At 41.8% G+C, this 12,785-nt stretch overlaps 1 protein-coding gene across 1 annotated transcript in view; it reads left to right on the top strand.

Moving 5' to 3' along the window:
- LAMA2 (laminin subunit alpha 2) overlaps positions 1–12,785 on the top strand; it is a 576,898-nt gene that overhangs the window by 423,413 nt on the left and 140,700 nt on the right. The window contains exon 39 of the mRNA XM_019520301.1: positions 5,214–5,352. Coding sequence (XP_019375846.1) covers positions 5,214–5,352 — 139 coding nt within the window. The remainder of the gene's footprint in view (positions 1–5,213; positions 5,353–12,785) is intronic.

The raw sequence follows: 12,785 nt of genomic DNA, 5'->3' as shown, positions 1-12,785 counted from the left end.
CCCACATCCCCCCACACCTCTTCCCACCCTCCTTCTGCAAACCCCACATCCCCCTATCATACACTCATCATGCCCAGGTGCCAGACAGGATAAGATCTGCTGGCAGGAGCTGTGGCTGCAGGGGCAGCTGCCCCCACATCCTAGTTAGTGAAGGGGTCGGGGGAGCTCTAATGGTTCTATGATAAGAAACCAAAAGCAAACATCAAAACATATAGATATTTAGAATTTATTTTATTATGATAGAGACACTGGTAGGCTTCCAAAATGCTTTAACATTGTAAATATATAAGTAAAACATTGCCCAACTGATCTCTGTCAGCCTGTCTGTCTCTCTCTCTATCTATAGTGGGGGGGGTTTAACTGTGGAAGAACATAGATTTTGGGGTACTTTAAAGAGTGTATTCAGGATTGTGGAGGGGGCAGGCAGAGGGCAGGCAGGGGACCCACCCCTCCCGAGCAGCCCCCTCAATTTTCCTCACCCACACAGCCCTGGCTCCAGCCCCCATCCCTACTTACCTTGGGAAGGAGCCCCGGTTCCGGTCACTGCAGCCTGCAGCACTCCTTGCCCCACACGGGCTGCAGCACCAGGGCAAGGGACAGCCTTAGAGATGCTCTGGCTGGTTATCAGAGCATCTTTGTAGAGGACCTGAGCCTCCAGTTGCCTCAGGGCTTGGTCGGGGATTGTGCCCTGCCCTGCTTTTTTTGCCCGGTTTTTATTGTGGTACCTGGATTTCCAGGTAGCAAATGTTGATCCTGCACTGCAAATATGCAGTGTAGGGAATGTATTTTTGCTCCCAGTGTGCATCCTACGGCATCTCAAATTCCTTTGAGATGCCACAAAAGGCATGTGCGCACTCATCTGGACATGCCCTCCGGGGTTAAACTGCAGAGGTATGAAGCATAGTTTAGGTGATGTCTGTCTGCACTTTATACTGGGTAGCCATTTATTCAAATCAAACAGGTTGTTACCTTCTCACAGCCACTTAGTGGTGAGTCATAGTAAAGCAGCCTACAGTCTGGGCTACCTCTGATAAACTGAATGTCCATCAGTTATATATCCCAGAATAATTTGTGTCAGTGCACAAACCTGATGCACATTACACTGGGATGTGTGATTGTCTTTCTATGCCCTTAGGTTTCCAGCTCCATATTAAGGTTCCTAAATAAGAGTGGCCTGATTTTCAAGATATACTGCACCTCCAGGTACCATCAACTTCTGTAGGATTCATATGTCCATAATACTTTTATAGCTTCTTCTAGATAAATAATACAATTTATGATATTATTTTCAAAACAACACAAATAAAAGTATTGCTATCCCTGTTTCATAAATTGGGAAGCTAAATCTCAAAGAGGAATAGTGAGTTAGTTGCCCAAGATTTAATTCCTGGAAACAAACCAAGGATCTGGCCCCCTTCCCTAGTACAGTCTTCTACTGTTGACCATCTCTTTTTTTAAAGCTGCTACATGGACAAACTCTTTTAAACTCCCATAATAACTCAGCACAGCTTGAAAATAAAGTTACTTTTTCCTGATGCCTTCCTCTCTTACAGATAACTAGCAGGCTAGATTATGAAGGCTTTTGAGCAGAAGCTTTTAACTGTTGTTCCCATGCCTGGAGATAGTATTTTTGGTAGGAAAAAAACCCATGAAATTTCCTCTGATAAAGTATTTGGTACTTACAAAATTATCAGCATCCTATTCAGTGTAGTCACACTACATGGATGCTGAGTTTAATTTGTTTTAAGGGAGAGATGTAAAGTACAGATAGATAAGTGCAAAGACACAGTCCTTGAAGGAGCTAGGTAAAGAGGTGAAAGAAGTTTACAGGAATGGGGATATTTTTACCTCTATAATGAAAGGTTGGCAATGCTACTTTGGCTTTCTTTAACTGTATTAAATAGGCTTTTCTTCTGGGTGCATCACTATAGTGTCTTAACATAAGATGACAACTTAGCCCTTGGGAGGTCATGGTCTCCATCACTCATGATAATGTATTCTTCACTGCAGTGTAACAGTACCATGCAAATGATACTTTTATCTGCTCTAGATATGCACTGCAAATCTCTCAGAATATACAATATAAAGGAAAAATCAAATGCATTTAAAAACCTAATCTTTAATTAATAATTGCAAATTGAAGATAAAGCTGTTTACTTCATGTACGGACATTAGGGGGCAAATCCTGCTCCATCTAGTATCTAGTAAGTGATCATGTGTGACCCAACTCTTCCTTGTTCAAGCTCATAGAAGTTCACATGTCTATTTGCATAAGGCATCATCATCTTAGCCTAAAGGCTAAGTCATAAAAAGTATACATTTTTAGGGACTCAAGCAGAATGGAAAAGGATCATACTTAGCTACCTAAGTCTATGTAGGTATTCCTCTTAGGTACTTATATAAATGGCATTTGAGCACCTCATAATCTTTTAAAAATATTTATTCTTAGAACTAGACCTCGGCCATTTTTTTTCAGCCAGTAGTAGATTCACTGAGAAATGCCATGTTAGTCAGCCCACTAAGCCCCACAACCTCCCCCACAAAGATCGGGGTGGTGTAGTAGGAAGAGATAATCTAGGTTTCCCTCCATTTGACAGGATTGGAGCCATCAATTTGAGAGAGTACTTTAACTACAAGACTGTCAGATTAAGGGAGATAGATAGTGCTCTTAATCTTTCCTGATGATTCTTTTACATTTTGGTTAAATAAGAAAATAATTACTGGAGCGGGGGACCAGAGAATCATTTTTTCTTGCTGTCCATCTTAATGACTATTTCAAGTATTTTATACAATATGTGACAGCTCCAGGAAGATGACGTGAAAAACTCCACTTCCAGCCCTGAATAACCTGGTGGCTAAAATAGTCTCCTGGGAAGCAGAAGATCCAAATTTAAATCCACTGTCTGATTCAGGGAGAGATTTTGAAACAATGAACCCCAAGCCATTCAGGTACATGTCCTAACCAGCAGGCGGTAGGGTTTTCTGAGGTATGTCTTCTTAAGTGCCTGCTATTGACGCTGTACCACTTCATATAAAGTACATAAATAGTTGCTCAAAGAGCAAGAGACTGAGATAAATTGATTCACTAGCTTGGTGCTTAGGAACTCTACTGGGAAGTGGGACAACTGCGCTTTACTCCTTGCTCCAGTGAATATGGAAATATGTGTTATAATTATGTCTCATTTAAATCATAATGATCTTTAATTAAACATTTCACATAAAATGAGCATTTTATTTTGGTGAGAAAAATTGAAAACTTAATTCAGGTCAGACGGAAGAGATTTTCCCTACCCTCTCCAACCCCCCACTAATTTTTTTCATTTGACTACCAAACCACAAAAATGGGTTTCATACACAGCCCTGTACACAACTATTTTTTAATCCCCATTTTACAAAGACACAAGGAAACTAAGGGTGAGATTCACTATAGAACTTAAAAGTCTAAGATGGGACTTAGTCCAAATGAGTAATTCAGAGAAGCCCCACCTAAATCCAGGACTCTTAAGACATAAATTTGTACCATAAAGCCTTATTTATTGCCTAAAATTCAACTGTTGCACATGTTCAGAGGCCCTGCTGTCTTGGTCAGTTAAATTGCTTAGGCATGCCAAAGGCTGTTTGGTATTCACAAAACAAGTGTCTTTGTGTCTCAGCCCCCTGAGGAGCATGCCTAAGATTCACTCTGAAATTCTCAACTAGGGTGTCTTGATATCTTTTCAAGGGCGCCACTGAGTGCTGCACAACATTAGAACTGCTAGGTATGCAAACATGATTCATGTGATAAACTCAGAGGGTGCATCCAGATGAGCGCACAAGTACAGTATGCAATGTCACACACACTGCACATGCAGGCATCCCTTGCACTGCTAATTTGCAGGGGTGTTTTTTGACACCAGGTGTTTTTTTGACATCCCAGTGTAAAAAAACCCTGCACTAGAAAAAAGCGAATTGGTGCAAATGATGGTCATGTGCACCACCCAAAACCGGACCCCGTCCAGCTAAGGCACGCTTCGGCTGCCGGCCAGGCTCTGTGTTCTGGATTGCCACCTCTGGAGCCTTGGTAGTTCCCTAGGACCCCAGGTAAGGCTGCTGGGGCCAGCCCAGGTGCTGGCCCCAGCCTCCCCTCCTCTACCCAAGGCAATTTGCCACACACCAGAGCAAGCATGCACAGGTGTTCCCTTGGAACAAGTAGCAGTGGCACAACTATGTGACACTGCTATTTGTCCCCAGGGAAGTGCATGTGTTTGCTCATCTGGATGCAACCAGAGTTTTCAAACTATAGTGTTAAAACATTTTGTCCTTTTGAGTTCTTTGAAACAGAAGAATTGCTCTGTTCTTTTTCTGTAGTCACAAACAGAATGGAAACTATGCGCTGGCATTTTCTGAGGGATGCCTCAAGTCTATTAAGGGGTACCTCAAGTCTAAAATGGTTGAAAACCACTGAGTTAACTGGTAGCTTTGAGATCCACATCCATGCCACTTTCAGTCAAATATGAAGACCAGAAAGAGGTAATGTCTGTAGTAGAGTCTAGAGGTCCCCTTCATATAATAACTTAGTGATTAGAGCACACAATTGGGAAGTGGTTTCTTGGCCTCTCCTGAGATGGCAGGGGCTCAGTCCTACATCTCCTACAGTCTAGGCCCTAACCACTAGTTTAGTGATAGGAATATTCTTTCCTCTTGCTGAAGCTTTCTAAGAAAGGAAGTCAAGAGTCATAGAGACAGGGAGAGTAAGCAAGAGGAAGGATGACTTTGTAGTCCAGGAATGAGTGCAGTCACCTGAGATAGGATAATCCTAACTTCTAATTCCTAGTCCTCTCCAACTTCCAAATGCTACATCCCCACTCCCCTAGGTAGGCATTGTAACTGATAACTGTTAAATGCAAAATGTATAAGCCATCTTTGGAGCAGGTACTGGAAACCAGGACTTGCCCCTACTCCAAGGAAAGTTTTTTTCTCAGAGTCATAAGACTTGTTGCAGAACTTCTGGACTCTTGGCCTAATCACTGAATGGTTTTCTATAGAAAATAACGCACATAAAATTTGGGTCTCATTAAACATTGCTATCGTTTCAGAAACCGCAAATGTGACATGGCATTCTAGGGCCAATTGTTAGAAATCTGAGCTATTGGGAATCAAAATAGCCATATGGTTTGTTCTTGCAGTTATAATGGAAGCTTTTAATAGAATGCTTTTCATTTCCATCCTACCAGAATCCTTGCTGAAGCTAAAAACCTTTCGTTCAATGCCACCATAGCTTTCAATGCTTATACCAACATCAAGGATTCTATTGATGAAGCTGAAAAAGTCGCCCGGGAAGCAAAGGCTCGTGCAAATGAAGCTATACAAATGGTAAGAAAAATAAGGTGTTTTTGTTGGTTTCCCTCTTCTTTATAAAGAAAAGAGATTCTGTAGAAACAGACTTTTCTGTATATACACAAGACTTCTACAGCTTATTTTCCATTTTGTTCTGTTATTGTACTGACATCTTTCTCACTGCCAAAGCCCCCCGTTGCTGATATCAGAGAACATATCTCCATGCAGCATTTTCATGGTTATTACTATCACTATGTCCCTTCTCATTCCTTTTTGGACTCTCTTCCCTTTGCATTTTTCTTGGACTCTTACATGTCCATACATATCCCTCCGCCCCAACTGTGCCAGGACCTTCTGCACTGAAGTTTGGAGTCAGAAATAGGTTGGTTTTATATATTTGATGAATACATATCTCATTTACGTGTTTAATAATGTTTAGTATATACTTCTAGAGATATTTCTAGTTTAATAATCTCCTCATATACTAGTTCCAAAAAGAAAAAGAAAAAACCTACAAAATTATAGGGCCGTTCTCTGCAACAAGGGCATCAAAGCAAAAACAAACCTGGACATGATAGAGCCATTCCACTCTGGAAGGGGAATGAGCTTTATAAAATAGGAATGATTCTTGGAAACTGAATGGGTGAATATAATAAACTATATAACATTATAACTATAAAACTTACTTTCTGGTCTCTACTAAATTTCACATCACAGAATAATAAACTGCATGCACTTTTCAAGAGGATTCCCAAAGGAATTTTTTTTAAATGGATCACAACAGGATGCTACTTCCTCAGTATCACTTGTACAACATGTTTCTCCACTACAAAAACACATCATAGGTAGAAAATGTTTTGAGTGTTTCCATACACTTTTGGTGTGCCATGCAATGAAGGAGTTAAGAGTTTATATATGGAGGCAAATAAGGAAGCAACTGACCTGCACCTCAGGTAGAAAATAGCTCTAAAGATGATGGAATGGCGTGAAATTGGAAGACCATATACCAGCTAAAGAAATATTGATGGTACAAGTAGATAACAGAAGGAATACCAGTGTCAGAGGATTCAAAGCATTGGGAGTCCTGTGAAGGGTTATGGTATAAATGTCCATATTCACAAAGGGGTAAACAATCTGGAAATTAAACAAATGGCATCCCTGTTTTGTTTTATTTAAGTTGTTGGCTTATATTACAAATAACTCTAATTCCTGAATTTCTCTAGTGTGAAAATGGCACCCCACATATTGGTATGTATTAGGTGCCTAAAAAATTGTTGCTTCTGTTGTGAACTACTAATTATAATACAACAGCACAGAAATTTTGGATTTATTTGACTCACTAGAATTTAATACCTATAACTTTGCTTTAGTCCTTTGATGACTCATAAAGTCTGAGGCAGACACATTATGATGGTTGACAAGGAAAGAAGAGACATACAGTAGTCAAGCAACAAAGCAGGCAATTACAATATGACTACAAAAGGGCATACATCAGACAGGCAACGAACCAGATGATTATACTATGGAGAGAAAGTGGCTAGACAATTTGTTAGGGGAGAGAAAAAGGAGATGGACAATGTTTTATAAATAGATACAAATGAGTAGTGAGGAAAGAGTGCAAATCTTGATTAAGGCAGCCTTTAAGGCATTTCCATGTTTATGGATTCGTTAGATGTAGTCTATTTATATTATATGCTGTAAGTCTACAATGGGCACCAAACTGATAGAGAAATGGGGACATGGAGGTAACTGTTCTTTAGGCAATTAGTTTGCAAGAGAGAAGCCATGCTAAGTATTTGCAGGCGCCTATACACATACAGAAAGGCTGCTGTGATGCAGACTCCAGCAGACTTGATTAATTGAGTCGGCTAGAGCATGGTAATTACCACACTCCAGCCAACTCCAGTGTCGCGTGTATCAGTGTGCCCGCCCTTAAAAATTGGTGGCAGGGGCACTTTAACTAAATCTTGTTAGTTAAAGCACCCAGCCACAATTTTTCAGCACAGGGTTGCTGATATACATGATGCTCTGGGCACTTTAATTAGAGCAGCTCTTGGAGCACCCCCCTCCTACTGCCAGAGCATGTCCATAAACACCCTGCCATTCCATCCTGAAGTGAATACAATTAAACAGTGGTTTTCAACCTGTGGTCCGTGGATGCCTGGAGGTCTGAAGACTATGTCTAAAGGGTCTGCCAAAGATGACTATGATCTTTCAAAAGTATGTGAATACCCACACTTACAATTCAAAGGGGTTTGCACCTCCATTCAAAATTTTCAAAGGGGTCCACCTCTCCATTTGAAGTTTTGTAGGGGTCCACAAATGAGAAACGCTTAAAAACCACTGCAATAAAATACTTGCTTCTATGCAACACAGATTTTTAACTGCAACTTTGTGTATGGTCCCATTAGGGTTTAAGTTACTTTAATTGGAAGGATGTTTTATCATAAAATTAAGTTGATAGTGGTAGAAGCTGGCAGTAAACAAAGCTAAGAAATATCACAGTAGCTGGAAGCCTGATAGATTACTAGAAAGGATAAACCATATTAAAAATATGACAGAAGTATTCCTCCCATGCTTTATATGAAAGTTTCATTCTACCCTTTAAAAGAAAAGTAAATTAATCACAGATGAAGATCTTTAGTGTTCAAGCAGCTTTCCACAGCCCATTACTTAGATGAGATGGCAATGGTGATCATGGTAACTGACTGAAAGGACAAATCATGATAAAAGATTTGGCTTCCAGTTCACAGTTTAAAATTACATTTTCAAAGGAAGACTTCAAATATGCCTATTTTGTGTGTGTATTTTTTAACATGTTAGTATATTTAGAGTAGAATAATTTAGCGGCTTTGAAGCTAAAATAAGGGGCTAGGTGTTAAATGGGTCCTAGTTCCAGCTCTACTAGTGACTTTTGGTGTGTGAATGAGGTTATCGCTGTGACTTTTTTCAAAAAAACGTGAACAAGGATGACTTTGAATCTTAGGTATGGGAATGACAGGAGACTTCATTTATTAGCCACGTTTATGTAAAATGCTAAGATGGAAGACGCTGCAAAAATACAAAGTATCTTTATTATTTCAAATTTGTTTAAATAAATTTAAGTTGCTTTAAATAAACCTTTACAATTGAAGTTATCTTTGAAAAGCAAGTCAGTATATCTAAAGCTATGACTGCATTCTATGTAGAGTACACTTATTTAATTTACAGTTAATTAAGCCCCAGATCTACAAAAAGACAATTTCCCTAAAGGGTCTAATCAGAGTAGATGTTTTTAGATGACTCCTAACAGACACCAACAGAATGTGGGTCTTCACAAAACACAGCAGCCAGGGCATTTTCATTCAAAAAAACAGCTAGTGGCCATGTGGTAGCTCAGTAAAGGGAACACCCACCCAGAATGTGGAAGACACGGCTGGGTTCGAGAGGGTTCATGCCCAGGCCTCCTACCACTCAAAACAGTACCGTAACCACCAGACAGGTAGAAGGAACACGCTCAACCACTCTGGCTACCACTCTGCCAAATTATTCAAAATCATGGGGACAAAGAGAAGGTAAGAGTGATGCAGCCTGACTATGTAGCCCACTTTTCAAGGCACTTACCGTAAGTTTATTATCTATACATCCTCTGTATCATTTAATAAATGTTTTTTCTTGAATATTAAATATTTATTCAAAGTTTGCCCATTGAAGCATTCACCATTCCCATGGAATTGCAAAATTAGGCCATGAATCATTTACTTATCGTGAAATTGTAGCTTTTAGGATTACTGTATTTACTTGCATACCACATGTGGGCATACCACATATCCCACTTTCCCCTGAAATAAGTCCTCCAAATTTGGGGTGCATGTCTTAAGTGCAGAAGCCAACTCCCACACCAGAACGGAGGCTTGAGGGTATTATAATAGCTGCTGGGGGCTGCCTCCATGCTGGACATGCAGGAGGGGGAAAGCACATTCCTCAATGTCACTCACTCTCCTCTTTCAGCTAAAGCTTTAGCCTTCATAGCTACTGCCAATTCAGCAGTGGCTTTGAGAGGGTTAAAGCATTAGCTATTTGGAAGGACAGGTGGTATTCAAGAAAATGTGGTTTATTTTTACCAAAGCACATTAAGTCCCAATCTTCAGTTGGGACCCCACCATTACAGACATTGTGTATTTACAGTTCCTAACCCAAAGATTTTACAGTCTAAAGAGACAAAACACGCAGCTGATAATCGAGAAAATGTGGAGGCACAAAGAAGTAAAGTATTTGGCTCTAGGTTACTGGCACATCTCCTGAGTTTTGGTTCCTCAACTATTCACTGGACCACACCATCTTTCTTTTGTCTTTTATTTCTGTTTTGTCACATGACTGCTTCAGTTAATCAAAATAGAGTATCACATACTATTGGCTGGCAGCTTTATTAAATCACAAAGGAGTTTATCATCACTCAAAATTGCCCACGCACCTGAACATGCATGTCATGCACAGTCAGATATTGTTAATATCTGTGCTTTTCACTAAGTCTATATCTTTCAAGCCACAAGCCAGTAAAATGCTCATTTTGCATAGGATGTTTTGATTAGCTTAGAGTTTTTAAGTATCACATTTCTTCTTCAATAGACTTTTTAATCTGTACATCTCTATTTCTTTTTTTTTTTTTATCAGCATTATGTACTACAATCAGTCTGTAGCATGTGTCACCCAGCCCTAATTACTGCTCGTTACTCATAGGGTGACCATACATCTTGGTTTGGCCGGGACACTCCCCAATTCCATAGCTCAGTGCCAGATGGTTGTTCAGAAGTCCTGGGTTGGAGCCTAGTGGGGAGGTGGAGCAGCATGGTGTGCCAGGCAGGTGGTTGGACAGACACCACTGGTGCTCTGTGACAGCAGTTCCTTTATTTAATTGGGGATCGAGTAATGATTGTGTATGAATCATTCTTTTTAATGAATGTTTGGGCTTTTATCTATACCTTATGGGCAGGGCTTGAATTACACTCTGACTCTTGAGGGGCTGGAGGTGGTAGCCGCAGCAGCAGTGGCAGAGAGAGGCTGCAGGGCAGCCGGGGCACAGGCTCTAGACAACTGCAGGAAAAAGCATCCAGCAGCAACAAGGGAGAGGAGCCATTTTTCCCCCACACTAAACAGCAGTTTCTGCCTGGATGCCAAGGGGGCTCTTGTTTCTTATGCAAGAGATCTCATCTCTTATGGGGGGCTCAGCCCCACCCCCAAGTCACCCCATAATTTGAACCCTCCTCATGGGAACTGTTATTATACTTCAACTGAGTATTACTGGATGCTAAAAATAAAGGCTTAATTCTACAAGGAGTCTCTCCTGGCTCCAGGATTGTTTAATAACTTCATTAATGATTTGGACAATGGAATAGAGTGTATGCTTAGTAAATGTGCAGCTGATACCAAATTGGGTGGAATTGCAGATACTCCAGAGGGAAGGGCTAGGATCCAGAATTACATGGATAGACTGAAGAAATAGTCTGCAGTCAATCAGATGACATGCAGGAGACATGCAGAGTCCTGAACTTAGGATGGAATAAACGCAAGCACAATTACAGACAGGGGAATGACTGGATATGTTGCACTACTTCAGAGAAGGACCTTGGGGTTATAGCAGACCAGAAGCTGGATATAAGACAGCACTGTGCCCTTGTTGCAAAAAAGGCCAACAGCATACATTGTTGTATTAATAGGAGTTTGACTTGTGAACCAAGGGAAGTGCTTCTTCTGCTTTATTCACCACTTGTGAGTTTTACCCCGGAGTAATATATCCAGTTTTGGGTCCCATGTTTCAAGAAGGATGTAGACAGATTAGAGAAAGCCCAGCACAGAAAAACAAAAATGGTTAGGGACCTGGAAAGCAAGACTTATAAGGAAAAACTGAAACAACTATGGTTATTTAGCCTGGGGAAGAGAAGACTTGGGAGAGGGAAGGGGAGGGGTTGATACCAGTCTTCAAATATGTGAAGGATGATTAAAGAGAGGATGGAGGTGGATTTTACTCTGTGACCAAAGGGGACAGGATTCAAAGCAATTGCCTCAAGCTTACAGCAGATGAAATTTAGGTTGGAAATTCGAAGGAACTTTCTGACTATGAGGATGGTCAAGCATTGGAATGGGCTACCTGAAGAAACTGGAGAAACTGTGGAATCTCCATCCTTGAAAGTTTTCAAGTGCAGGTTAGACACTCAGTTTGTTGGTATGGTATAGTCAGTGATAATCCTGCCTTGAGTAAGGAGCTGGACTAGATGACCTTTCAGTCCTGCTTTGCTTTGTCTCTGTGATCCTGTATATCATTTCCTATTAGCAGCTTTGTGTGCACAGTGACTATAGCTTGAGGCCCCAAGTGGGTGTGTCTATGCATGCAGGCACATCCACACTATTTGCAGGAGCTCAAATAGAAGCAGTGCAAATTTGAGCTGGGGCTTTTTGCCTCAGCGCATGTGCTCAGACATGCATTTTGGTTTGGAGCAAATTGTGCCACTTAGGGCAAAATAACACTGCCTGGCTCCTCCCAGATCTGCAGCCAGGGGGAGCTAGAGCCCAGGGCCAGAGAGAAGCCCAGGGCCAGCACCTGTGTTGTCCCCAGCAGTATAAAAAGCTGCCCTGTCCTGGCCCCATCAGTACAAAAATCTGCCCTGGCAAGTAGCTCAGGGCTACTTGCTCTCAGGAGCTTCTGGGGCCCAGCCAACTGGTAGCTGGGGGCACTACCCCTTGTGCCAGCTGGATTACTGAAGCAGCTCTGAGAGTTCCCTGCACCCTTTACCCACTGCAGCAGTCTGGCAGTGGGGGCTGTGACCTGCTGCGCACCTGCCAGGCCCAGACAGGGACTACAGAGCCAACAGAGGCATGGTTCAGCTTTGTGTGGCACTACTGCCATGTGGGCCCCTGCTCGGCCGTCTGGGTAGCCATCGCCCAGAAGATGTTCCTAGTGTGGTATCATGCTTTGAACTGTCAAAGCATGTCTTCCTGGCCCCAGTTGGCCAGGAGGTCAGCCACCTTCAGCTGGTCCAAGATGCCAGCTCTGAGCAGGCAGGGTCCTGACACGGGCCTCCCTAGCAGGAATTCTGGCATTTCCTATTGGAAAACTGAAAAATCCCTGATAAAAAAATCCCAGTCACTCTGTAAAACAACCTGAAATCCGTCTTTCTCCATGATTAAAACAAAAGACCACTATATATAAAGACAGAAAGAGAGTGAGAGACAGAGCAATCAGTTGGGCAATGTCTTATTAATATATCTACAGTGTTAAAGCAATTTGGAGGCCTACCAGTGTCTCTATCATCATAATAAAATTAATTTTAAATAGCTATAAGTTTTGCTGCCCCCCCACAGGGGCTACAGCCCTCCACCAGGGGCAAGAAACCCTCACAGGGGTAACAGCCCCCCACTGGGGCCAAATGGCCCCAGCAGGGGCTACCACCACCCCCTGCAGGGCCTGCATGCCCCACCCCAACCCCATCCCC

The sequence above is a fragment of the Gavialis gangeticus genome, unplaced genomic scaffold (assembly GCF_001723915.1).
Source record: "Gavialis gangeticus isolate Ggan-Ray unplaced genomic scaffold, GavGan_comp1, whole genome shotgun sequence".
NCBI lineage: Eukaryota > Metazoa > Chordata > Crocodylia > Gavialidae > Gavialis > Gavialis gangeticus.
This window is presented reverse-complemented; position numbering and strand designations above follow the sequence as displayed.